Raw genomic sequence first — 24,769 nt, 5'->3', positions numbered from 1 at the left:
CTGCAGTTCATCCAGAGTGATCATGGGCCTCTTGGCTGCATCTCTGATCAGTTTTCTCCTTGTTTGAGAAGAAAGTTTGGAAGGACAGCCGGGTCTTGGTAGATTTGCAGTGGTCTGATGCTCCTTCCATTTCAATATGATGGCTTGCACAGTGCTCCTTGAGATGTTTAAAGCTTGGGAAATCTTTTTGTATCCAAATCCGGCTTTAAACTTCTCCACAACAGTATCTCGGACCTGCCTGGTGTGTTCCTTGGTTTTCATAATGCTCTCTGCACTTTAAACAGAACCCTGAGACTATCACAGAGCAGGTGCATTTATACGGAGACTTGATTACACACAGGTGGATTCTATTTATCATCATCGGTCATTTAGGACAACATTGGATCATTCAGAGATCCTCACTGAACTTCTGGAGTGAGTTTGCTGCACTGAAAGTAAAGGGGCCGAATAATATTGCACGCCCCACTTTTCAGTTTTTTATTTGTTAAAAGTTTAAATTATCCAATAAATGTTGTTCCACTTCACGATTGTGTCCCACTTGTTGATTATTGATAAAAAAATTAAATTTGATATCTTTATGTTTGAAGCCTGAAATGTGGCGAAAGGTTGCAAGATTCAAGGGGGCCGAATACTTTTGCAAGGCACTGTATATCTTGAGGGGGTCTGTAATGCTTTCACTAGCACTAATTAACTTTGCGGAGGGTGGCAGGAACCCTGCCACACAAAAAAACTACAAATGTGCTGACTGCTTTACGGCATACGTCACTTCCCCCATTCATTATAAAGACGCGCGAATTCTGCAAAGATGGCAGAGCAACAAAAGAGACAAAAAGTTTTGTCCGAGCAGGGAAGAAAAGGGAGGCAACCAGGATACTCAAGAATAAACATTGGCCGGGCTTTCAGCTCAGCCGCTGGTGTGACGCCCCACACCTTGCAACCGTCAACGCTGACGAGTTTGGGTGGGGTAGGGCGGTTAGCCACATGAAGCCACTCGGTTGCTAACGGTCATATGCTATTGTTTAGCCACAACTGGATTCATTACCTTATTACCATTCATCTTTTATACAGCCGTTGTAAACAGAAATGTCGTTTATTCCATATGCAGGCGACCGGGAAATTGATTTTTGATAAATTGATGATTTTACGACACAGTGCGGGTGTGCGCTAGGGCTGGGCGATATGGCCTAAAGTACGTATCACGGTAAATTGAGCAGATTTACCTCGATAACGATAAATGACGATAAATTTGCCCAAGCGGACTGTTATATAATTTGAAAATCTGAATCAATGCGCAAAATAAAAATCAACTTTCTCGTTGATTTATTAACCAGATTTCAATTTAACATATTTAAACAATTGCACATGCAGTCTAAACATTAAGTAAATAAAAATTTCTTGTAAACCTAAGAATTCAAGTATGAACATTTATAACAGCTTGTATGACAATGTACAACATTATAAAAATCAATACGACGACTGTGCAAACATGTTTTTGTAACACAAATGACTTACAGTTTGAACAAAACACTTAAAATAGACAACTTATTGTTAATGGCTGCTGTGACATAATTACTCAAGACAAGTGTTTACGGCAAGGTTTAGGTTTTTTTCCCTCAGAGCATTTTTAATACATTCACAGAAACATACACACACATTAAAGCTATATTGCTCCTTTGCCAATGAAACATTTAAGATTTTATCATGGCAGTAATGACACAGAATGAAGCAAGCACATACAGAAAAATAGCTGTCACCATTAAACGGTCATACTATAGGCTTCACTGTCGCATTATAATTTATGCTGAATCCTTTACACTCACAAAAGATATCAAAGAAATCACACACACAGATACAAAATAACGCGACATACTAATTGCTAGATGCAATCCGTGCCCAATCCACTCATTAAGTTCAGCCGTTTCGACAAGGTTAGAGTCGCTATCCGACTCCATCACGTTCATTTTATCGCGTTAGCCGTTAGCGTTAGCCTGTGGCCTGGCTACCATTAGAAAGCACCTTCTCCTGAAATCGTGAGAACCAGGGAGGAAAGCGGGTGAAAGCCCGTTTGGCGGCCGCCAAGAGTCTACTTAATGTCGGGTGAAAGTTTGGCTAAGCTCCCTTTAGCCAGACTCCATCACGTTTGCTTGTAACAATAGCCGCAAGCGTTAGCCTACCAGACTTCTGTTTGTTTGAGTTCCTGATAACCACGTGACTTCATACGTAAGCACACTGACCGCTTTCTTAAAGGGGAATGAACATAGCCGAACAACACAGAGTCAAAGTGGGATGAAAACACTATTAATTCTTGTTATATTAAATTACGGAATTTACCGACATGGTCAAAATTATGTTGGTCATCGTGAAGAATTTTGGTAGCGGTAAATTTTCGGTATAGCGCCTGGCTCTAGTGTGCGCTGGTCCACATGAGAAACGCAGTCTTCCTTAAGGCAAAACATTACTGCTTTTGTCCACCGGTGTCGCTAAAATCGACCAAAACTGCAAAGTTACACAGTGTTGCTTCAAATTAATCTGAACAAAATAAAAACAAACTAAAAATGAAATAAATTACACTAAAATATGATGCATTTTTGTGTCTAAACATGCAGAAAATGAAATTACAATGTTGGAAAATGTCAATTATTTTTTTCATGATGAAATAACATAAATAATATTAATCTAAACCAACATTAATATTGACTAAATATTAATATGGTTTAAAAAAAAAAAAAATCACATCCAAAATGTGTGTTTTTTAATTAATCTGAATCTAATAGACAAAAACTGAAAGAAACACATCAAATTAATGAAGAAAATATGATACATTTTTTAGACCTAATATCATTTGAAAATTAAATAACAATATTGGAAAAGGTTATATCATTTTTAATAAAATTAAATAAAAATACATTAAATGAATGTGAATATTGATTGAACAAGTTAGTCTTAATGAAATAAATACAAATTCAAACTCAATAAATTAAATAAATCAAGAAAATATGACACATTTTTGCATCTCCTTGTTGTAAATAAATTACTATCTTAATCTTAATTACCTAATAGAAATAGGAATGACAGGAAAAGAAAACAAATAAAGAAAATAATTTTATTTTAGTTGCTTGTTTTCACCTTGCAGAGCGCGAGCAAATAAGGTTAACAAATTGACTTGATGATTTCCAGTCAGGTCACTGGAGCTCGATAGTGGCGCGCGTCCATTTTTCATCCTCCAATCCGCTGTCAGCCAATCAGAATAATCCGCCGACCTCAGGCAGAGGTCAACGTGTGCGCTGACGCTCACAATGGAAGAATATTGACTAATAGATCCAGCACACATGACTGCACAGTAGTCGACGCTAATAATAAAACACACGCCTCCCCTTTATCGATCTGGCGCGACTACTCGGTCATGACGCATTGTGTGTGTGTATGTATTTGTCATCATTTGCCAGGAAGTCACATGGCAATAGTGAGTAGTACACATGTAAATTCCGTGGTAGTGTCAAGAGTTCCCTTAATCACAAATGTATACGCATCATGCAAAGGAATGCGACCCGACACGCATCAGGAGAGACAACTATAAATAGTCGACATGCTATGTTTTCTCAACAGCAAATTGACGCCAATAGTCATCCGTTCCAATTTGAACTCGGTAGACCGTTCAGGACTCACCGGATCAGCAGGCCCGCAGAAGTCACGGAAGTTCTTGGCGACATCGGCGCCATGGAGCTCCAGAACCAAGCAGGGTCCCAGAGACAGCTCAGTCACCATGTCCTACCCGGAGTCATGAAAATTTGGACACTTTTGTTAAGAGTACTTTTAGAAGTGTGAGTCATTTACACATTTATGGTAAACAAGCCTATCTAAAGGCCGAGTTATGCTTCCGCCGTCAAGGAAGACCCGATTTACGACTCTGCGCCCTAGCCTGACGCGGTCCTATTGAATTTTCAAACCCTAGCGTTATGTCGACGCATATGACGTGACAGAAATGGACTGTGATTGGTCAGCTCAGACTGTTGTTTCCGGTTCAGATAGAAATCCCCGCCATTGTACAAGTAAAAATGGACCAAGCCGACGGGAGTATCATCGAAGAGCAAGTCTCGTCAAGACATTATTAAGATTGCCAAACGGAAAGGTCAGCAATTGAATAAAAAATGGAAGAACCACCGGGAAATTAGGGGGGTAACGGTACATAAAAATCTCGGTTCGGTACGTACCTTGGTTTTGAGGTCACGGTTCAGTTCATTTTCGGTACAGTAAGAAAACAAAATGCAAAATATAAATGTGCTACTTGTTTATTACACACCTTTCAACAATATTAACATTAGCCTATACAAAGATAGAATTCTGATCAAAAAGTAAAGTATTTAAAGGGTATTAAAACACTAAGAGTAAAGTTCGTCCATGCTAAGAGGGCTAATTTTGCAGACCCAGCCTCCGGCACGGTTTTGTGTGGTGCACATTTTACACCTGAAAGCTATTCGAACTATGGACAAATGAAATTAGGTTTTGCTAAGAAATTGCTGATGAAAGCAGCCACCATACACGCGCAGCCACCTCCTTTTAGCTTGACATTTTCTATCATTTTCTTGGTGTTGCAGTGTGTGTAATTACACGTAGTGGCATGATATGAATCCAAAAGGCATGCGTTTATGGATAAATGATGGAATATTAGCATTTCCCCAGGTGTTGTCATACCCTTTAAAGATAATCCAACAACAATTTGCCTTTCAGACCCCACGTATTGGTCAGCTTTCTTTCTGAAAGAAAGAAGAAAAGAAGTCCTGTGCGAAAGAGAAAAGCAATCCCAATGACAAAGATTTTAACATGTATTTTACAAATGAAATGACTCAATGAATCTTTTTTTTTAATCTTATGAATGTTTTTCAAAAGCTTTATTGGTGGATTTGTTCAAGTTAAAGCACCACACAGAAATTAATAAAATTAATTGTGTAAGCAGGATCTGTGTATTATTCTTATTATTTAATTACAGGTGTTTTAGCTTATTTCAATTTATTTCATTTAAATGGGCTATTATTTATTTTATTATGTGTTTATATTTTATAAATGTGATGTAGTATTCATTTGAATTGTATATTTATGTGAATATGTGAATATTAGTTGCTACTTGTTTTGTTGTGGTAGGAGGGTTTTGTATTGAACACGGGGCCGTGTTGGTTATTATTATAGCAGAGAAGACGGCAGTAAATCAACAAAGACAAGTCAACTGTGCCTCGATCTAACACTCAAGAGATTTGATGGACTCAAAAAGTGGGTTACGATTGCATATTAGTTTGAAAATCGACCGGATCCACCGTATTTTTACACGAGCGACTTCCGGTCTGCCCAATCCTAGCTATCGGTAGCAGTATTGACGCAGGAGGGTCGATAATAATAATAAACTCTGCCGTTCTTTTCGCGTGCGTCGTGTTGAGCCGCTCCTGGGACGCGTCTAACATGCGACTGCGACTGGTGTGCATTGGCTAATTGACTTTAACGCCCGTGTTTCACTGCGTTCTCGCAGCGGCCACGTTGTCGCGCCGTTGACGTTTCTGGGTTATACTGTCCTACCGTGTTGGTCCTCATTATAGTAGAGAAGACGGAGTAAATCTACACAAAGAAACTGTAACCCGATCGACTCACAGCCTCGAAAAGTAGGGGTTACATTACATCAGAAACTCGTTCGGTACGCCTCGTTCCGAACCGAGCACCACGTACCGAAACGGTTCAATACAAATACATGTACTGTTACACCCTTACGAGACGTGTGTGTTCTGAATCGAGTGGCCACACGAAGCGGTGACCCAGTCAGCCAAAAACTGCCAGCTTTTTATCACTTTATGTCGTATTTTTGGTTGGTGCACTTCATTATTTGTTTGCTGTGAGTCTGTGACTTATTTACGTGTCACACTTCAAGTATATGAAGAACAAAGCACAGGTTTGGTGTCAAAAGAGTTGTTTCTATGTTTCATTTCCAACAACAGACAGGTCACACACGATACATCATCACTGATTGAGAGTGCCTCGGTGCTTTTATGATAACGTTAACATCAAGGCTTCCAACGTAGTTTGGGAAGTTCCATAGACGCCAGAAATCTGCTATGGCTTCCAACTGGCTGGTTGTAGAACACGGCAAACAAATCGGGCTGGAGGGCTTTGCAGACCTCGGGCAAAACGTTGGACGCCGTGCTCGACGCCAGTTTGAAGCTAGCCGCCACAGCTAGTTGGTTTTCACCCGAGGCTAAAACTCTCTATTCTGCATCAAAAGTTGGACAGACTGCCTCGAAACAGTCTTCTACGTCACCTGCGCCTCAACATTGGTATGATCAACATTTATTCAATGTTGATGAGCTGAAGATCCACATTCAAGCGTTCCATCGTGCATTGTTAATTTTTGTCCGTTAAACTAGACAAGAGGAAGTTAACAAGCATGCCCCAAAACCGTACAAACATAACGCCACACTCCTCTAGTGGCTTGGCGGTGAATTACAGAGCAACGAGTCACCTGGCCGGAGAACCATCGAATGTCGAATGACGCCGTAGTCGCTGCGCCGTCACCGCAACGCGGGAGCATAACTCAGGCTTAAGTCGTACTCACTGCGTATTCTGCCACGACGCCTTTATAGACTTCGTAGAACTCTTCGGCGTTGGCTCGGTCCACGTTGAACTGTGTGGAAAGTATTAGAATACGTGGGCAAGTGCTCTTTGCAGGTTTCAGGAGTCAGTCATTAATTCATTCAACGTTAAAGAGCAGTGAACTCATCAATTAGTGAAGATTGTGAGATTAGTGAAGCTAAATATACCGATAAACGAAATTACGAATGCATAAAAAAACGAACTCAAACAAAAGCTTATGTTGGTCTGAACAGGGAGCAGCTGGATTCACCCATGTGAAATGAGGCAGAAAAGAGGGCAGTGTATCCACCCAAATGAATAAAACTAAATGCAAACACTTTCAAAATAAACCATTACAACACCACTTTAATTAAAGGTATACTCCAAGCAGCAAAATTTAATTCAAATTTTTTATTCTAATTGATTACTCGAGTTTATCGATTAATTGTTGCAGCACTACACCCTTAACAGTCGTAGGAGTAGCAGAAAAATCAGTACCGGTACTAGACCGAGTAGGCAGAAGAGAAAGTCTCTAACTGTGGACAAATTAAGTTTGGATCAGTTCCATTCTGCTGCTGATCCAAATTAGGCTTCTAAGGCCTTGGCGCTGGTCCCTGCTAGTTGTGGTGCAATACTTCAGTCTGTAATGTGACAGGACCACAGTGTGTTTGAGTGTGTTTACCATTCGCATAGCCGATATGTGGAACCCAGCCGCTATGATGGAGTTGACGATCTTACCGGCCAGGCCTGGCAAAAAATCAACATTTTAAAAATGTATTCTATTCTTATCCGGTGAGATGCCCCAGACAGTAGCAACATGCTTCTTCTTAATGGTTAATAGTGAGATGTTCTCGTGGGGGCGTGGTACCAATTGGAAAACCGCAAGGATTGCGAGTGAATGACAGCGAAGGTCAAACGGGATGATGATACGACATTTGCCAATCTTGCCCAGTCTGTGTGTTTGGTACGTGCGTCGTCCTCACTCTGAGAAAAAAAACAGCTGCTCCTGTTGCTAGGCGACCCGCGACTACTTGTGGGTGCCTGGCAACAGAAGCTTCTTCTATTCCAGTCATGTCTGCACGGCGCGTTTGCTCGAGCGGGACGGCCAACAGCCAAGTCTGCCGCCGTGACGCTGCGGACTCGTTTGGATCAAGACTACAGATCGTTTATTGTTCTACATTCTAATCTTACTATTAGTACTGTGTTTGTCTTGCTCATGGCGCTGCTACCAAAGGAGACTTTATTAGGTAGACCTGTGCAATCTAATAAGATATAATACGGACGCTGCTAATCTAAAATGGGTTGTCAGAGAGAGTCTGCTACCTGGAGTCAGTGAACCAAACTAATCAAATCATCTGAGTCTGCTGTGTCTCCCATCAGTCGTGTAAGTCGACTCAATGTACTGATTACTGCAACCAGATCACTGAGATGATTGTCCTTATTAACTAAGCTCCCAGTGCTTTAATAAAGCTGCTAATTTGAGCCAAAACCAAATAACTAGCCTGCTCAAGACCACGACAAACACCGAAGAAAGACTTGCGAGAAACCAGAAATCACAGAAACCACGTTAAGATCAGGACTTGTAGCAGTCAAGACCAAGACTAGAAAAAGACCAAAACCAACAAGACTAAAGATAGACCAATATATCGGCAGCCCGATATATCGGGCCGATATTTGGAAATTTGACATACCGTATTTGCCTGAATATAAGACGGTGTTTTTTGCATTGAAATAAGACTGAAAAAGACGGGGTCGTCTTATATCCGCGGTCTAGACGTTATACCCATTCACGACGCTAGATGGCGCCAGATATCCTTGAAGCAATGTTTTGTCATGACAGATCTCAGCTACTCTCAAGTTTAACAAGTTTGCATTATTTAATTGCAATGTTTTTCCTTATTCAGATTTGTTTCAAGACTACAGTTAGTTAGACTTCACTTTGATTGTTATTGCAGTTATTGCAATTTTGTTGTTTTATCACAATAGATTGGGTTATTTACATTTCAAAAACCAGAAGCCATTCATTTACGAATGTGATTGCACTTTAGTTTATATATTTAAATGTTCAGATATTAAGATTTGAATGAGGCAAAATAACATGCTTTTTCTCACAAATATATTGTTATCATTAATGCTGCAACGATTAATCGATTAACTCGAGTATTCGATTAGAAATAAAAGATTCGAATTAAATTTTGCTGCTTCGAGTATTCGTTTAGTTAAAGTGGCATTGTAATGGTTTGTTTTGAAAGTGTGTGCATTTAGTTTTATTGATTTAGGTGGATACACTGCCCTCTGGTCTGGTCATTTCACGTGGCTGAATCCAGCTGCTCCCTGTTAAGACCAACATAAGCTAAGTTAAGCTAAGCTAAGCTAAGGCATTCGTGATTTAGTTCATAGGTATACAGTATTTGGCTGTTTTTTTTTTTTTTTGTGGGAATATGTGTCTGGATCATTTGTTAAGAGCATTGTTTTAAAAAAAAAAAAACGTATTATAGCATTTAAGCTAGCGGACTTTAGCAATTGTTCTTTTGTTGTACATAGATCCTCATTCATTTATTTTTTTTTGACTGCGGTATTTTTATATTTTATGTTCCTTATCCGATTACTCGATTATTCGAACTAACTACTTCAATGATTAATCGACTACTAAAATAATCGATAGCTGCAGCCCTAGTTATAATTATTTGTTTCAGATGTACTGTAATTATTTTCTGTATAAAAATTAATTTGGTGTTCAAAACGTCTTTTTTCAAACTTGAGTCATGAAAAAGAGGGGGTCGTCTTATAATCAGGGCCGTCTTATATTCAGGCCAATACGGTATTAACTAGTCTTGTACCGATAACATTTTTGGGCCCCCGATACTGATTCAGACACCTGACTGTTCAGTATCTGCCAATCACTGCGTACTCACTTTAGTGTAAAGTAATTGCTATCATGGCTTGGTCAGAAACTGCTTGCCATTGACGGTGCTAGACGTCCTTACCACTTCAAATGGATTTGACGTCTACAAGTGATAAAACTCATTTAAATTCACAGCAGAATGATAATTGATTACCACACGAATGGACGCCTATCATGGCAGGCGCTCCTTTTTTTACAGCAGCGTGCATCGCTGGCAGCCATCTTGGGTAGGGCGACCAGTAGTTGGAAACTAGCTCTCAAGAAGAACATATTGCACAGGACTGGCACGTTACTTCTTAGTACTCACCGATACAGAGGATGCCATTTGAGTGCAGTATTGGTGCTGATACTACCGTATTTTTTGGACTGTAAGTCACAGTTTTTTTCATAGTTTGGCTGGGGGTGCGACTTAAAGTGCCCTCCATAATTATTGGCACCCCTGAAAAAGTTGTGTTTTTTAGCTTCTAATTTTTCTTTTAATTCAAATAATATGGGACCTTAATGGAAAAAAAGAGAAAAATCCAACCTTCAATACAAGTGCATTCATTCAGTGGGGAAAAAATCCCACATAAAGAAAAAATTATTTGACATCAAATAATGTGTGTCACAATTATTAGCACCCCTGGTGTTAATACTTTGTACAACCCCCTTTTGCCAACAAAATAAGGTCTGAGGACTGAGATGGCCATGGGAGGAGCTTGATTTTGTGCCTGGTGAACCATTTCTGTGTAGATTTGGCCTAACAAGGTTCCCAGGGCCTTTGGAAGCGAAACAGCCCCACAACATCTCACACAAAAATACACACGGTCCCAGACTTCAACTGGGACCGTGTGCTTTGGTCAGATGAGACCAAGATTGAGCTTTTTGGCAACAAACACTCTAAGTGGGTCTGGCGTGCCACGAAAGATGCGCATGCTGAAAAGCACCTCATACCCATTGTGAAGTATGGGGGTGAGTCAGTGATGCTGTGGGGCCGTTTCGCTTCCAAAGGCCCTGGGAACCTTGTTAGGGTGCATGGCATCATGAATGCTTTGAAATACCAGGACATTTTAAATCAAAATCTGTTGCCCTCTGCCCAAAAGCTGAAGATGGGTCGTCACTGGATCTTTCAGCAAGACAATGACCCAAAACATATGCCCAAATCTACACAGAAATGGTTCACCAGACACAAAATCAAGCTCCTTGCATGGCCATCTCAGTCCCCAGACCTTATTTTGTTGGCAAAAGGGGGTCGTACAAAGTATTAACACCAGGGGTGCTAATAATTGTGACACACATTATTTGATGTCAAATAATTTTTTTCTTTATGTGGGATTTTTTCCCCACTGAACGAATGCACTTGTATTGAAGGTTGGATTTTTCTCTTTTTTTCCCCATTAAGGTCCCATATTATTTGAATTAAAAATTATTAGAAGCTAAAAAACATATCTTTTTCCGGGGTGCCAATAATTATGGAGGGCACTGTATACTCAGGAGCGACTTATGTGTGAAATTATTAACACATTATGATATCGTTTCACATGTTATTTTGCTGTTTTGGAGTGAGACTGATGGTTTGGTAAACTTGTTCGCATGGTCTTTATGCAATAGTTATCTGAATAACTTAATAGCTATGGCCACATTCACGTTCCGCCTTTGGCAATGTATGTTCAATTGTATTATTGGCTTTTGTATATTGAAATGCATGCTTTTAGTTTGTGGCGCTTTCACGCCCATGTGAGGGCGCAGTCGCACTTGTTTACGTGAAGAAGTCCGCTAACACGACAGAAGAAGACGGACAGCTACGCACCTTGAGTGAGTGGGCGAGTTAGTGAGAGAGAGAAACACGGCTGCGAGCCTACGTTTATTGTTTATGCTTGTAAAATATTTCTATAGAGGCAACACCTGTGTGTATCATCTTTTCTGTTGTTGTTGTGTGTTTTCCACCCGCGATCAGACACTTAGAGCCAGTTGTGTGGTTGTTTGAACGATGTGCTAATGCTAGCAAACGCATGCTAAGTATTGCTAACCGTTCGTGTCATTGCTGTAACAGTCTCAGTATCAGTTATTTACGTTGATGCAAACCTGTTTGGTATCGGGGACGAAATTGATTCCGCAAATTATACGGGCGTCAAGCATCGTCATTTGGGAGTTTAGCTCGCCGTATAGCCAGCACCGAGCCGTAGCGTCCTGGTGAGGACAGTATAATCGCATTTCGTTGTTCATGCATCATGTATCATCATACTGTACACTTATTCAGCATGTTGTTCTCTATTGTATTATTATATTAAATTGCCTTTCAACATGACATATCTGTTCTATGTGTTGGATTTTATCAAGTAAATTTCCCCCAAAAATGCGACTTATCCTCCGGTGAGACTTATATATGTTTTTTCCTTTTCGTTGGGCATTTTATGGCTGGTGCGACTTAAACTCAGGTGCGACTTATGTCCGAAAAAAACAGTAGTTCCGTTTTCGGTGCAACACTAATATTAATAGCCCTTTTTTTATTATTTTGACAGCTGAACTTAGGTAACGTTTCCTGGCTTTCTTTTCTGCACAACATTGGCTAACCGTTGCTTAATCGTCGCTGCTGGGCAAACAAACGTAACAGTCCGGGTCTTTTCTTGTATAAACCTAACATAACGACGCGTCCCGACATGATAAGCAAACTCCTTCAACAACCTTCACCCTGGTTTGCCTCCAGGAAGGTGTGGAAAGAGGAGTGTGCGTGCCATCGTGATCCCGACGTGCCTTAATAAGTACGGATGTTTTTATTATCAGGGGTGTGATTGAAAGCAGTCATTTTCGCTGTTACTTCACATTGCTGGGTCTTAAAAAGCTTAAATTGAGAACATTTCATAAGTCACCGATCCCCGTTGAGGGTTTAAGAGGGCGATTAAATGTCTCTAGGTTCCCTAAAAAGTCCAGATTCACACTCACCTTGGGAAACAGCATGAGGTTTGATGATACAACACGTGCTCTGGTTATAGAGGGCCGTGTTGACTGGGCCATGGCAGACTGTGGTCGGGAAGAAAAACTCCAGCTCCTGTACCGTGACAACATACGCTACATTAGAACATGGCGCCTATTTGCCAGGATGTGTCGCCAACGCTAATGAAGACAGACTCGAAGAGGCATAAAGATGTGAAGGGACATTAAGATTTATGAGGCATGGCAAAGACTTGAGAGAATGTGAGGACGACAGAGGGCATTGGAGGCATAAAAAACTGTGGAGGACGTTGAAACTTGTCAAGACGTTACAGCTTGAGATATCAGGGTGTAGCACGTTTGACTAACGACATGGAGGCTAGATTTTAAACAGCATGGCTACAGTTTGTTCAAATAGCGTAGTAGAGGAAAACTTCATTGTAGTACAGATAATACTTAACACTGGGGCTGCAGCTATCGATTATTTTAGTAGTTGATGAATCTATCAACTACAGTGGTATGAAAAAGTATCTGAACCTTTTGAAATTTCTCACATTTTCTGCATAAAAACACCATCAAATGTGATCTTTGTCAAAATCACACAGATGAAAAAACAGTGTCTGCTTCAACTAAAACAACTGAAACAACTGAGGGGGAAAAATAAGTAAGTGAACCCATCTGCCTAAGGAGACTTAAAGCGCAATTGAAACCAATTTTTACCAATCAATCTACTTGAGGTGTGTGCCCAATCACTGATGAGTGGTTTAAAGCTGCACTGCCCACTATAAAACATACACCTGGCAAGAATTGTCTTGATGAGAAGCATTGTCTGATGTACATCATGGCTCGGTCAAAAGAGCTGTCTGAATACCTGTGACCAAGGATTTTTGATTTTAATAAAGCTGGGAAAGGATATAAAACCATCTCTAAATGTCTGGATGTTCATCCATCGACAGTCAGAGAAGTTGTCTACAAATGGAGAGCGTCTGGCACTGTTGCTTCTCTCCCAAGGAGTGGCCATCCACCAAAGATGACACCAATAGTTCAGCACAGAATACTCAGAGAGGTAAAAAAGAACCCTAGAGTGTCTGCTAAAGACTTACAGAAATCACTGGCACAGTCCAAAATCTCTGTGCACACATCAACAACATTGCCGCTCGTTCAATGTTCGTAAAAAGGCACACGGACACTCCACAGAAGCTTTGGCAAAATATTTTGTGGACTGATGAAACCAAAGTTGTGTGTGGAGGAAAAATGGAACAGCTCATCAACATTAACACGTCATCCACACCCTGAAGCACGGTGGAAGGAGTACCATGATTTGGGGCTGTTTTGCTACCTCAGGGCCTGGACAACTTGCAATCATTAATGGAAGAATGAATTCAAAAGTTTATCAAAAGATGTTTTGCAGGAAAACCGGAGGTTGTCAGACAGTTGAAGCTGGATGCTGCAACAAGACAATGATCCAAAACACAAAAGTAAATCAACTTCAGAATGGTTTCAGAAGAACAAAGTACACATTCTGGAGTGGCCATGTCAAAGTCCAGACTTGAACCATATTGAGATGCTGTGGCATGACCTAAAGACAGTGACTCATGCCAGACATCCCAGGAATCTGACTGAACTACAGTTTTGTAGAGAAGAATGGGCCAAGATTAGTCCTGATCGATGTGCCAGACTGATCTGCAGCTAAAGGAAGCATCTGGTTGAAGTTATTGCTGCCATAGGCGGGGCCACAAAATATTAAATGTGATGGTTGACTTACTAATTTTTTTCCCTTCTGTCATTGTTTGCATACAATCATCATTAAAAAATGAAAACCTATAGATGTTTGGGTGGTTTTACTTAACGCAGACACTGTTTTTTTTTTCATCTGTGCGATTTTGACAAAGATCAGCTCACATTTGATGGTGATTTCAAGCAGAAATGTGAGAAATTTCAGAAGGTTCAGATACTTTTTACTACAACTTCTAGTCATAGAACTAATTGGCTTACTTTGGCTGCAGCAGTAAGCGAGTCAGAGGCGTGCGCTAGTTCGCTGCCCAACTGCACTCGGGTGATTTGCTGCGCTTCCTTGACGTCAACCGCTTCTTCCCACGGTTCCATGAGCTTCTTCCAAACAGACACGGCCTCGTCGCCCACCAGCTCCAACACCACTACGGGACCGGCAGTCAGCTGCTGCACCAGGGTACTGACAAATTTATTTGGTAAATATTTAGCTCCTGTGTGTAATATGTTTGGTTTTAATGTATATTCAGAATTAAATACAAATTACTGACAAATTACAGAAAGGTACACATAGGTTTTCCTGTGTGTTTGACTGCCTAGCTAGCACCTGTGTACTCTCTTCATTGGCTTCGTGTTAACTTTGACTAGAGGTGCAACAATGAATCGAATAATCAACAACTAATCGATTAGCAAATCAATCGACAACTATTTTGATAAGCGATTAATCGTTTAGGAGCTTCTTCAACTTAAACTTGTCTAACTTCTTGAAATTATGACATACAGCGGGGCAAATAAGTATTTAGTCAACAACTAATTGTGCAAGTTCTCCTACTTGAAAATATTAGAGAGGCCTGTAATTGTCAACATGGGTAAACCTCAACCATGAGCGACAGAATGTGGAAAAAAACAACAGAAAATCACATCGTTTGATTTGTAAAGAATTTATTTGCAAATCATGGTGGAAAATAAGTATTTGGTCTATACCAAAAGTTCATCTCAATACTTTGTTATGTACCCTTTTTTGGCAATAACGGAGGCCAAACGTTTTCTGTAACTCTTCACAAGCTTTTCACACACTGGTGCTAGTATTTTGGCCCATTCCTCCATGCAGATATCCTCTAGAGCAGTGATGTTTTGGGGCTGTCGTCGGACTTTCAACTCCCTCCACAGATTTTCTATGGGGTTGAGATGTGGAGACTGGCTAGGCCACTCCAGGACCTTGGAGTGCTTCTTACGAAGCCACTCCTTTGTTGCCCTGGCTGTGTGTTTGGGATCATTGTCATGCTGAAAGACCCAGCCACGTCTCATCTTCAATGCCCTTGCTGATGGAAGATTTTCACTCAAAATCTCTCGAAACATGGCCCCAGTCATTCTTTCCTTTACACAGATCAGTCGTCCTGGTCCCTTTGCAGAAAAACAGCCCCAAAGCATGATGTTTCCACCCCCATGCTTCACAGTGGGTATGGTGTTCTTCGGATGCTATTCAGTATCCTTTCTCCTCCAAACATGAGAACCTGTGTTTCCACCAAAAAGTTCTATTTTGGTTTGATCTGACCATAAGACATTCTCCCAGTCCTCTTCTGGATCATCCAAATGCTCTCTAGCGACCCGCAAACGGGCCTGGACGTGTACTTTCTTCAGCAGGGAGACACGTCTAGCAGTGCAGGATTTGAGACCCTGGCGGAGCATTGTGTTACTGATAGTAGCCTTTGTTCCTGTGGTCCCAGCTCTCTGTATGTCATTCACTAGGTCCCCCCCATGTGGTTCTGGGATTTTTGCTCACCGTTCTAGTTATCATTTTGACGCCATGGGGTGAGATCTTGCATGGTGCCCCGGATCGGGGGAGATTATCAGTGGTCTCGTATGTCTTCCATTTTCTGATAATTGCTCCCACAGTTGATTTCTTTACACCAAGCGTTTTACCTATTGCAGATTCAGGCTTCCCAGCCTGGTGCAGGTCTACAATTTTGTCTCTGGTGTCCTTCGACAGCTCTTTGGTCTTGGCCATAGTGGAGTTTGGAGTGTGACTGACTGACGGAGCTTGTGGACAGGTGTCTTTTATACCAATAATGAGTTAAAACAGGTGCCATTAATACAGGTAACGAGTGGAGCCTCGTTAGAAGAAGTTAGACCTCTTTGACAGCCAGAAATCTTGCTTGTTTGTAGGTGACCAAATACTTATTTCCACTCTAATTTCGAAATAAATTCTTTAAAAATCAAACATTGTGATTTTCTGTTTTTTTTTCACATTCTGTCTCTCATGGTTGAGGTTTACTCATGTTGACAATTACAGGCCTCTCTAATTTTTTCAAGTATGAGAACTTGCACAATTGGTTGTTGACTAAATACTTATTTGCCCCACTGTATATATAACTTCTGGGTTGTAAATATCAGATTTCTTCGTTATATTTTTGTTAAGTCAAAGTAGGACATGAACAAAAATACGCTTTGACCTCGGAAAACAACATTTTTGCCAATTTTCGGACATCTTACTGTCTAAACTAGCTTTTTAATAAAGCTGCGACAACTAATCGATTAATAAAGTAGTTGCCAACGAATTTGATAATCGATACAGTTGAAGGAGATAGTCATCCATTTTGTCTTCATTGCTATTTACAACATGCTGAAAACAACTTCAGGGTAAATTGTGAAGGTAATTGAAAGAAGTGACATTCATCCGATTTATCGTTTAATTGCTCGTTCGATTAATTGATAATGGAAATAATTGTTAGTTGCATCCCTACCAGTGACACAATTTCATTGCCTAGCAACACCTGCCTGATTAGTTACAATTGGCCCGTTACGCAGTGTGAGCGCAACAAATTCGCCTGGCAACAACGGACTGCTCTTTTTTTCATTGGCCCATTGGGCAGGTGTGACTCAGCCTGATTTATTTTGCCTAGAAACAACAATGCTGATTCTGAATCTGATTTCACTGGGTGATTAAAATACAGCTTCAGTTTAATCAGACAAGGAAAAACTGCTTTCTCGCTTGCTGATGTTTCACTGACCTATTCAGCAGTTGTGATTCATCCCTTTTGACTCTGCTACCTACTCTGCCCGGCAACAACAATCTTTTCATTTTTATTGGACTGCCTAAACAATTCCTCTCATCTAAATCACCACTTCTGTCAAGCAGTTAGCAATTTATGTCCCTCGTAAAGTGTTATCACGAATCATTTTAAGTGATGCTAACATTTCCACTCACTTGAAATAGGGCTTTGACTGATGCTCTACATAAAAATCTGCAGCCTGGCTCCTGAAAAAAATCAACCGTAAATAGCGTAAAATGATTGCAATGTTGTATCAATTCAATAGTACTCTATTGTAAGTTACTCTTTACGTAAGGGAAATGAATGAAAGGGGTCGAACAACTGAAATGAATAAAACATAGACGGCCTCAGTACATCAGTAATTGCTACTGTATAGGGGTGTTAATGGCAAATTAACTGCCAGTCTGTTCCTAAACATAGTATGTAAACCCATTGAGATGCTGGTGCATGACCTCAAAATTCATCGAGATTCACGTCTGACCAGGTACTTTGGGGAATGACTGGTAGGCATTCATCTTGAAAAACCAAACCTTGTTCTACTGCTGAATACAAACAGTGTTGTCAGTAACGCATTAGTTAGTAACGCGTTACTGTAATATGATTACTTTTTTTCAGTAACGAGTAATCTAACGCGTTCATTTTTCTACACCAGTAATCTGATTAAAGTTAGTTTCCTTAGTGTCTCTGCGTTACTATTTTTTCATTGCCTCATAACGTATGTAGAATGAAGAATATTGTAGTCATGTACGAAGAGCATTTTGAATAGAAAATGCTAAAATAAAAGGTTCCCGGTACATGTTTCCATGACAACCTCTTAGCTATTTCCTGTTTTGGTCTCGTGTCACATGTGTTGTGGGACTGAAGGCGTGGGCCAGGCGGGTGGACATTCGAGCCGAGTGTTGAGACGTTGCGAGGGAATGTTGATCTGTGGATATCCATTAATGAAGGTGAGTATTTTTCCTTCATTCTGGAGGGTATCAGCAAAAGGTTGGACCCCCTACATGCGCGGCCGTTTCATAGCTTTGCCGTAGCAACGACGGGCAGTCATCGCTCACAGTTGGCAAGCTTTGTTTACATCATATGCCATGAGTTGATGTGTTCGTTTAGCATCTGTGGGATGTGTTGTAAGTCCGATTGAGTGTAAAGTGCTGAGTTGCCGCCATGTTTTGTGGCCAAATTGACCGCGTCTATGTTGAGTGGAGTACTTCCGGGTTGTGCACGCGCATCCGCGCCCGCCACCACTTTTGCAATTTTGTGCAGTCAGTTTGCATTGTTTTACATTGGCACTGATATGCTGTTAACTAGGGTTGTTCCGATCATGTTTTTTGCTCCCGATCCGATCGTTTTAGTTTGAGTATCTGCCGATCCCGATATTTCCCGATCAGATTGCTTTTTTTTGCTCCCGATTCAATTCCAATCATTCCCGATAATTTTTCCCGATCATACACATTTTGGCAATGCATTAAGAAAAAAATGAGTAAAACTCGGACGAATATATACATTCAACATACAGTACATAAGTACTGTATTTGTTTATTATGACAATAAATCCTCAAGATGGCATTTACATTATTCACATTCTTTCTGTGAAAGAGATCCACGGATGGAAAGACTTGTGACTTTGTATATTGTGACTAAATATTGCCATCTAGTGTATTTGTTGAGCTCTCAGTAAATGATACTGTAGCCATGCCCAAATGCATGATGGGAAGTGGAACCATGACTGTGCGTAGTGCTACCAATTGATACATCTTCTCTGCATTGGGAAATAACATAAGGTGTTAAGAAAAAGATCAATTGCTACCTTGCTTCCCCACATTGCTTCCCATGATATTTCTAATCGTAGGGAGAGGGATTGTAAGGCTTTAGCCAATTAAATAAAGGCTCCAAAGTAGGGCTGGGCGATATGACCTTAAACATGTATCACGATAAATTGAGCAGATTTATCTCGATAACGATAAATGACGATAAATTCGCCCAAGCATACTGTTATATAATTTGAAAATCTGAATCAATGCATGAAATACAGATTAACTGTTTGTTGTTGATTTATTTACCAGCATTCAATTTCATATACTGTATTTAACAATTGTACATGCAGTCTAAACATTTTACAGTTTATAAAAATGTATTGTAAGCAATAAGAATTCAAGTATGAACATTTATAACAGCGTGTATGACTTGAACAATGTACATTATCAAAATCAATATGTCTGTGCAAACATGTCATTGTAACACAAATGACTTGCAGCTTGAACAGTACACTTCAAAAAGACAACTTATTGTTAATGGCTGCTGTGACATAATTATTAAATACAAGTGTTTACTTTATGGTTTCAGGGTCCCCCCCCCCCGTTCATTTTTTAATAAATGCACGCACAAATGAACCCCCAAACAAACAGAGAGACACACACACACACATTAAAGCTATATAAAGATTTTATGATAGCAATAATGACACAGAAATAAGCGCATACAGAAAAATAGCTGGGGCCATTTCTCGGTCATTATAAGTTTCGCCGTTGGATTGTACTTTATACTGAATGCTTTACCATCACAAAAGCTATCAGAGGAATCACACACAGACAGATACAAAATAACGCCACATAGTAGTTGCTAGATGCTGTCCGTGCCCAATCCACTCATTAAATTCAGCCGTTTCGACAAAGTTAGAGCCGCTATCCGACTCCATCACGTTCATTTGTAGCGTTAGCCGCTAGCTAGCGTTAGCCTGGCTACCAGTAGAAAGCACTGAAAGCACCATCTCTGGAAATCGTGAGAACAAGGGAGGACAGCGGGTGAAAGCCCGTCTGGATGCCACCATGAGTCTACTAAATGTCGGGTGAAAGTTTGGTGAACCTCCCTTAAGCCACACTCCATCACGTTTTGCTTGTAGCGTTAGCTGCTAGCGTTAGCTTACCAGGCTTTTGTTTGATTGGCTTCTTGATGATCACGTGACTCTCTACGTAAGCCCATTGACTGCTTTCTTAAAGGGGAATGAACATAAACGAACAACACAGAATCAAAGCGGGATGAAAAGACTATATTTTCTTGTTTTATCAATTTACCGAATTTACCGACATGGTCAAAATTACGTCGGTCATCGTTAAGAATTTCGGTGACGGTAAATTTTCGGTTTACCGCCCTGCTCTACTCCAAAGCCTGCCAAAATTCACTCTATTCATTTTACGCTGCCTTTTATCTGTCTATATAGGTAAAACGGTGCCATTACAGATTGTGCACGACAATGCGTGAGTGGGTCGTGCAGCGCAAGCATTATTTGTGTTAAATATTTTGACGTGATACATTTTTAAAAAAAATTAATTACCGCCGTTATCGGGATAAACTTGATAACCCTACCTTAAGCCTAAATTAAAGACTCTGGATGAGTGTAACATATTATGTCTGTAACGTTAAATACAATTAGAAAACGATTTAATTAAAAAATATATATATATTAAAAAAGGCATGTCCAATATATATTTTTGCTGATTCCGATACTTTGAAAATGACGTGATCGGACCCGATCGATCGGCATCCCTACTGTTAACCATTACCCAAAATTCAGAAGTTTTGACATTAGGTTTAATCTTAGAGTTAGCGGGTTTAATTGGTCGCTGGAGTTGATTTCAACAAATTTCAAGCACTTTGTCAGATATTTGTCAGTTTCAGGGCTCCGGAGTGGCTAAGCTAGCGCAAAATTCTGATATTCCCCTTTAAATTCAATCATCGGAAAGTCAATTACATGTGATGACATTTTGCTGTTGTCATTCTTATGTTGAGGCGGCAAAGGGAGAAAAATGAGTAAAAAGTAACTTATAGATTACTTTTAAAGTAACTTAGTTACTTTGATAGTGAAGTAATCAGTAACTACTTTTTTGAGGCGTAATCAGTAACCAGTAATCAAATTACTTTTTCAAGTAATCTGTGACAACACTGATTACAAATGAATGGAAAAGGTAGAATCACCTCTACACGCCTCTACAACATCGCGTGGATATCGGGGACAGTGCCTCTGGATTGGCAGACTGGGGTGGTGGTCCCCCTTTTTAAGAAGGGGGACCAGAGGGTTTGTTCCAATTATAGAGGGATCACACTCCTCTGCCTCCCCGGTAAAGTCTACTCAGGGATACTGGAGAGGAGGGTCCGTCGGGAAGTCAAATCTCAGTTTCAGGAGGAGCAGTGTGGTGTGGAGTGGCCTAGCCAGTCACCAGATCTGAACCCGATAGAAAATCTATGGAGAGAGCTGAAAGTCCGTGTTAACCGGCAGCAGCCCCGAGACCTGAAGGCTCTGGAGAAGATCTGCATGGAGGAGTGGGCCAAAATCCCTGCTGCAGTGTGTGCAAACCTTGTCAAGGACTACAGGAAACGTTTGGTATCCGTAATAGCAAACAAAGGTTTTTGTACCAAATATTAAGTTTGATTTTTGTGATGTATCAAATGCTTATTTCATGCAATTAAATGCAAATTTATTATTTAAAAATCACACAACGTGATTTTCTGTTTTGTATTAGACTCTGTCCCTCACACTTGAAGAGAACTTATGATACAAATTACAGACCTCTACATGCTTTGCAAGTGGGAAAACCAGCAAAATCGGCAGTGTATCAAATACTTGTTCTCCCCACTGTAAGTGTACTGTAGTCGCGATTTAAAGAAAGAATTACCATGTCAAGTGCACCATCTTGGCGCTGGTGACCATCAGATTGGCCTCGTTGACCATTTCCAGGACATCGCCCAGCCTGTTGACACCATTCGGCTTGAGCAGTGCAAGGGTCCTGGAGGACGTCACATCAATTTATTACATTTATCGCAAGCATAACAACTCTCAAGTAACTTTTAAGTAGTAAACTGGATGAGATCCGCTTCTAAAATAACTCCGGAAACATTACATAATTCATCATTTGACCTCGTCTCGGTTAATTATTCCGATGTGACGATTGCGTTCACTCGGTTCTGCTTAAGAAGCTTCCAAAAATAATCTCAAAACGGCTTTTGTTGACGAGGTGAGGCCTCATTACCGTTCTTTTTTGCTGCCCAGCTTTTTGGCTGTGAACTTATCACCGTAGTCCACGATGTGGAGCTGCCTTGAGAAGATGTTGACGCGGCCTCCCACGAATAAATCCCGCAGCAGCAGCTCGTTGTATATGGTCCGCCGGAGGAAGATGCGTTGGTTCTTTACGTCAAACTGACGCGAAAACAGCAAAAGTTAATCATAGTGGATTAACGGAGAATGCGGGCGGCATCATTTGTGTTGATTCTGAGGCGTGCAAAGACATGTCTTAAAATAGCCTAGTGATTATGTTACATTTTTTGTATTTACTCAACTGCCTTGCCAGCATGCGTACCATCTCTACGGAGCTGTCATGGGGGTAGTAAAAGAGCTGGTATCGTCGCAGGAGAGAAGCCACTGGGTCATACCAATCGGCCAGGAAAGCAAAACGGACCTTCTCCTCCTTGACAATGAAAGAAACACAAGTTACAGTGGGGCAAATAAGTATTTAGTCAACCACCAATTGTGCAAGTTCTCCTACTTGAAAAGATTGGAGAGGCCTGTAATTGTCAACATGAGTAAACCTCAACCATGAGAGACAGAATGTGGAAAAAAACCCACAGAAAATCATATTGTTTGATTTTTAAAGAATTTATTTCCAAATTAGAGTGGAAAATAAGTATTTGGTCACCTACAAACAAGCGAGATTTCTGGCTGTCAAAGAAGTCTAACTTCTTCTAACGAGGACTAACGAGGCTCCACTCGTTACCTGTATTAATGGCACCTGTTTTAACTCATTATCAGTATAAAAGACACCTGTCCACAATGTCAGTCAGTCAGTCAGTCAGTCAGTCACACACCAAACTCCACTATGGCCAAGACCAAAGAGCTGTCGAAGGACACCAGAGACAAACTGTAGACCTGCACCAGGCTGGGAAAACTGAATCTGCAATAGGTAAAACGCTTGGTGTAAAGAAATCAACTGTGGGAGCAAGTATTAGAAAATGGAAGACATACAAGACCACTGATAACAAGACTAACAAAAACGGTGAGCAAAAATTCCAGAACCACACGGGGGGGACCTAGTGAATGACCTACAGAGAGCTGGGAACACAGTAACAAAGGCTACTATCAGTAACACAATGCGCCGCCAGGGACTCAAATCCTGCACTGCCAGACATGTCCCCTTGCTGAAGCCAGTACACGTCCAGGCCCGTCTGCGGTTCGCTAGAGAGAATTTGGATGATACAGAAGAGGACTGGGAGAATGTGTTATGGTCGGATGAAACCAAAATAAAACTTTTTGGTAGAAACACAGGTACTTGTGTTTGGACGAGAAAGAATACTGAATTGCATCCGAAGAACACCATACCCACTGTGAAGCATGGGGGTGGAAACATCATGCTTTGGGGCTGTTTTTCTGCAAAGGGACCAGGACGACTGATCTGTGTAAAGGAAAAAATGAATGTGGCCATGCATCGAGAGATTTTGAGTGAAAATCTCCTTCCATCAGCAAGGGCATTGAAGATGAGATGTGGCTGGGTCTTTCAGCATGACAATGATCCCAAACACACAGCCAGGGCAACAAAAGAGTGGCTTCATAAGAAGCATTTCAACGTCCTGGAGTGGTCTCGCCAGTCTCCAGATGTCAACCCCATAGAAAATCTGTGGAGGGAGTTGAAAGTCAGTGTTGCCCAACGACAGCCCCAAATCATCACTGCTCTAGAGGAGATCTGCATGAAGGAATGGGCCAAAATACCAGCAACAGTGTGTGAAAAGCTTGTGAAGAGTTACAGAAAACGTTTGGCCTCCATTATTGCCAACAAAGGGTACATAACAAAGTATTGAGATGAACTTTTGTTATTGACCAAATACTTATTTTCCACCAGGATTTGCAAATAAGTTCTTTAAAAATTAAACAATGTGATTTTCAGATTTTTTCCCCCACATTCAGTCTTTCATGGTTGAGGTTTACCCATGTTGACAATTACAGGCCTCTCTAATGTTTTCAAGTGGGAGAACTTGCACAATTAGCGGTTGACCAAATACTTATTTGCCCCACTGTATATATCATCCTCTTTTCCTTTCGGCTTAATTAGTATTATTGTAAGGATCCTCACCCTCTCCACTACTTAACTGATGGCAGTAAGTTTTCATCAGTGCCGAATGGGGTGGCACTTGGAGTGGCAAATCTATCTTTAAGGGAGGCAGTAGCCCCCCAATGCTACCCTGGGTGATTAGCGCCAGCTTCCAGCCTCTCCCAGTGAAAATGAATTGGCAGTGAAACATAATTATTTACTCAAAAACCTATGTGAAAATGGTATTTTTCTGCAAATGGATATTTTAATATTTAATTTAATTTTATAATGAAGCACCAAAATCAATCATTTTAAATTATATTTTGCTACCCTAGATGGCAACATGTGTAATTATCCACATGTAAAAAATATATGAATAAATGGAGATGAGACCGTCATTTTTAATTGCTGTACATTTTGTGACATTTTTCTCTGGTGTTGACAGTTTTTTCTTTGTTTGTTTTAATGTAAATTGGCAAAAAAAAAAAAAAAAG

The 24,769-nt window shown here is 40.6% G+C and overlaps 1 protein-coding gene across 2 annotated transcripts in view; it reads right to left on the bottom strand.

The window, feature by feature from the left end:
• nme7 (NME/NM23 family member 7) overlaps positions 1 to 24,769 on the bottom strand; it is a 42,268-nt gene that overhangs the window by 16,872 nt on the left and 627 nt on the right. The window contains exons 2-10 of one of the 2 annotated variants that reach the window (XM_057840847.1): positions 22,554 to 22,661; positions 22,227 to 22,393; positions 21,873 to 21,983; positions 17,361 to 17,411; positions 14,420 to 14,615; positions 12,437 to 12,542; positions 7,292 to 7,356; positions 6,593 to 6,661; positions 3,667 to 3,768 (exon numbers count right to left, since the gene is read on the bottom strand). In XM_057840847.1, the coding sequence (XP_057696830.1) occupies positions 3,667 to 3,768; positions 6,593 to 6,661; positions 7,292 to 7,356; positions 12,437 to 12,542; positions 14,420 to 14,615; positions 17,361 to 17,411; positions 21,873 to 21,983; positions 22,227 to 22,393; positions 22,554 to 22,661 (975 nt within the window). The remainder of the gene's footprint in view (positions 1 to 3,666; positions 3,769 to 6,592; positions 6,662 to 7,291; positions 7,357 to 12,436; positions 12,543 to 14,419; positions 14,616 to 17,360; positions 17,412 to 21,872; positions 21,984 to 22,226; positions 22,394 to 22,553; positions 22,662 to 24,769) is intronic. The other variant, XM_057840848.1, reaches the window with a different exon arrangement.

The sequence above is a fragment of the Corythoichthys intestinalis genome, chromosome 7, assembly GCF_030265065.1.
Source record: "Corythoichthys intestinalis isolate RoL2023-P3 chromosome 7, ASM3026506v1, whole genome shotgun sequence".
Taxonomy (NCBI): domain Eukaryota; kingdom Metazoa; phylum Chordata; class Actinopteri; order Syngnathiformes; family Syngnathidae; genus Corythoichthys; species Corythoichthys intestinalis.
Note: the sequence above shows the minus strand (reverse complement) of the source record. Positions and strands in the feature narration are given on the sequence as shown.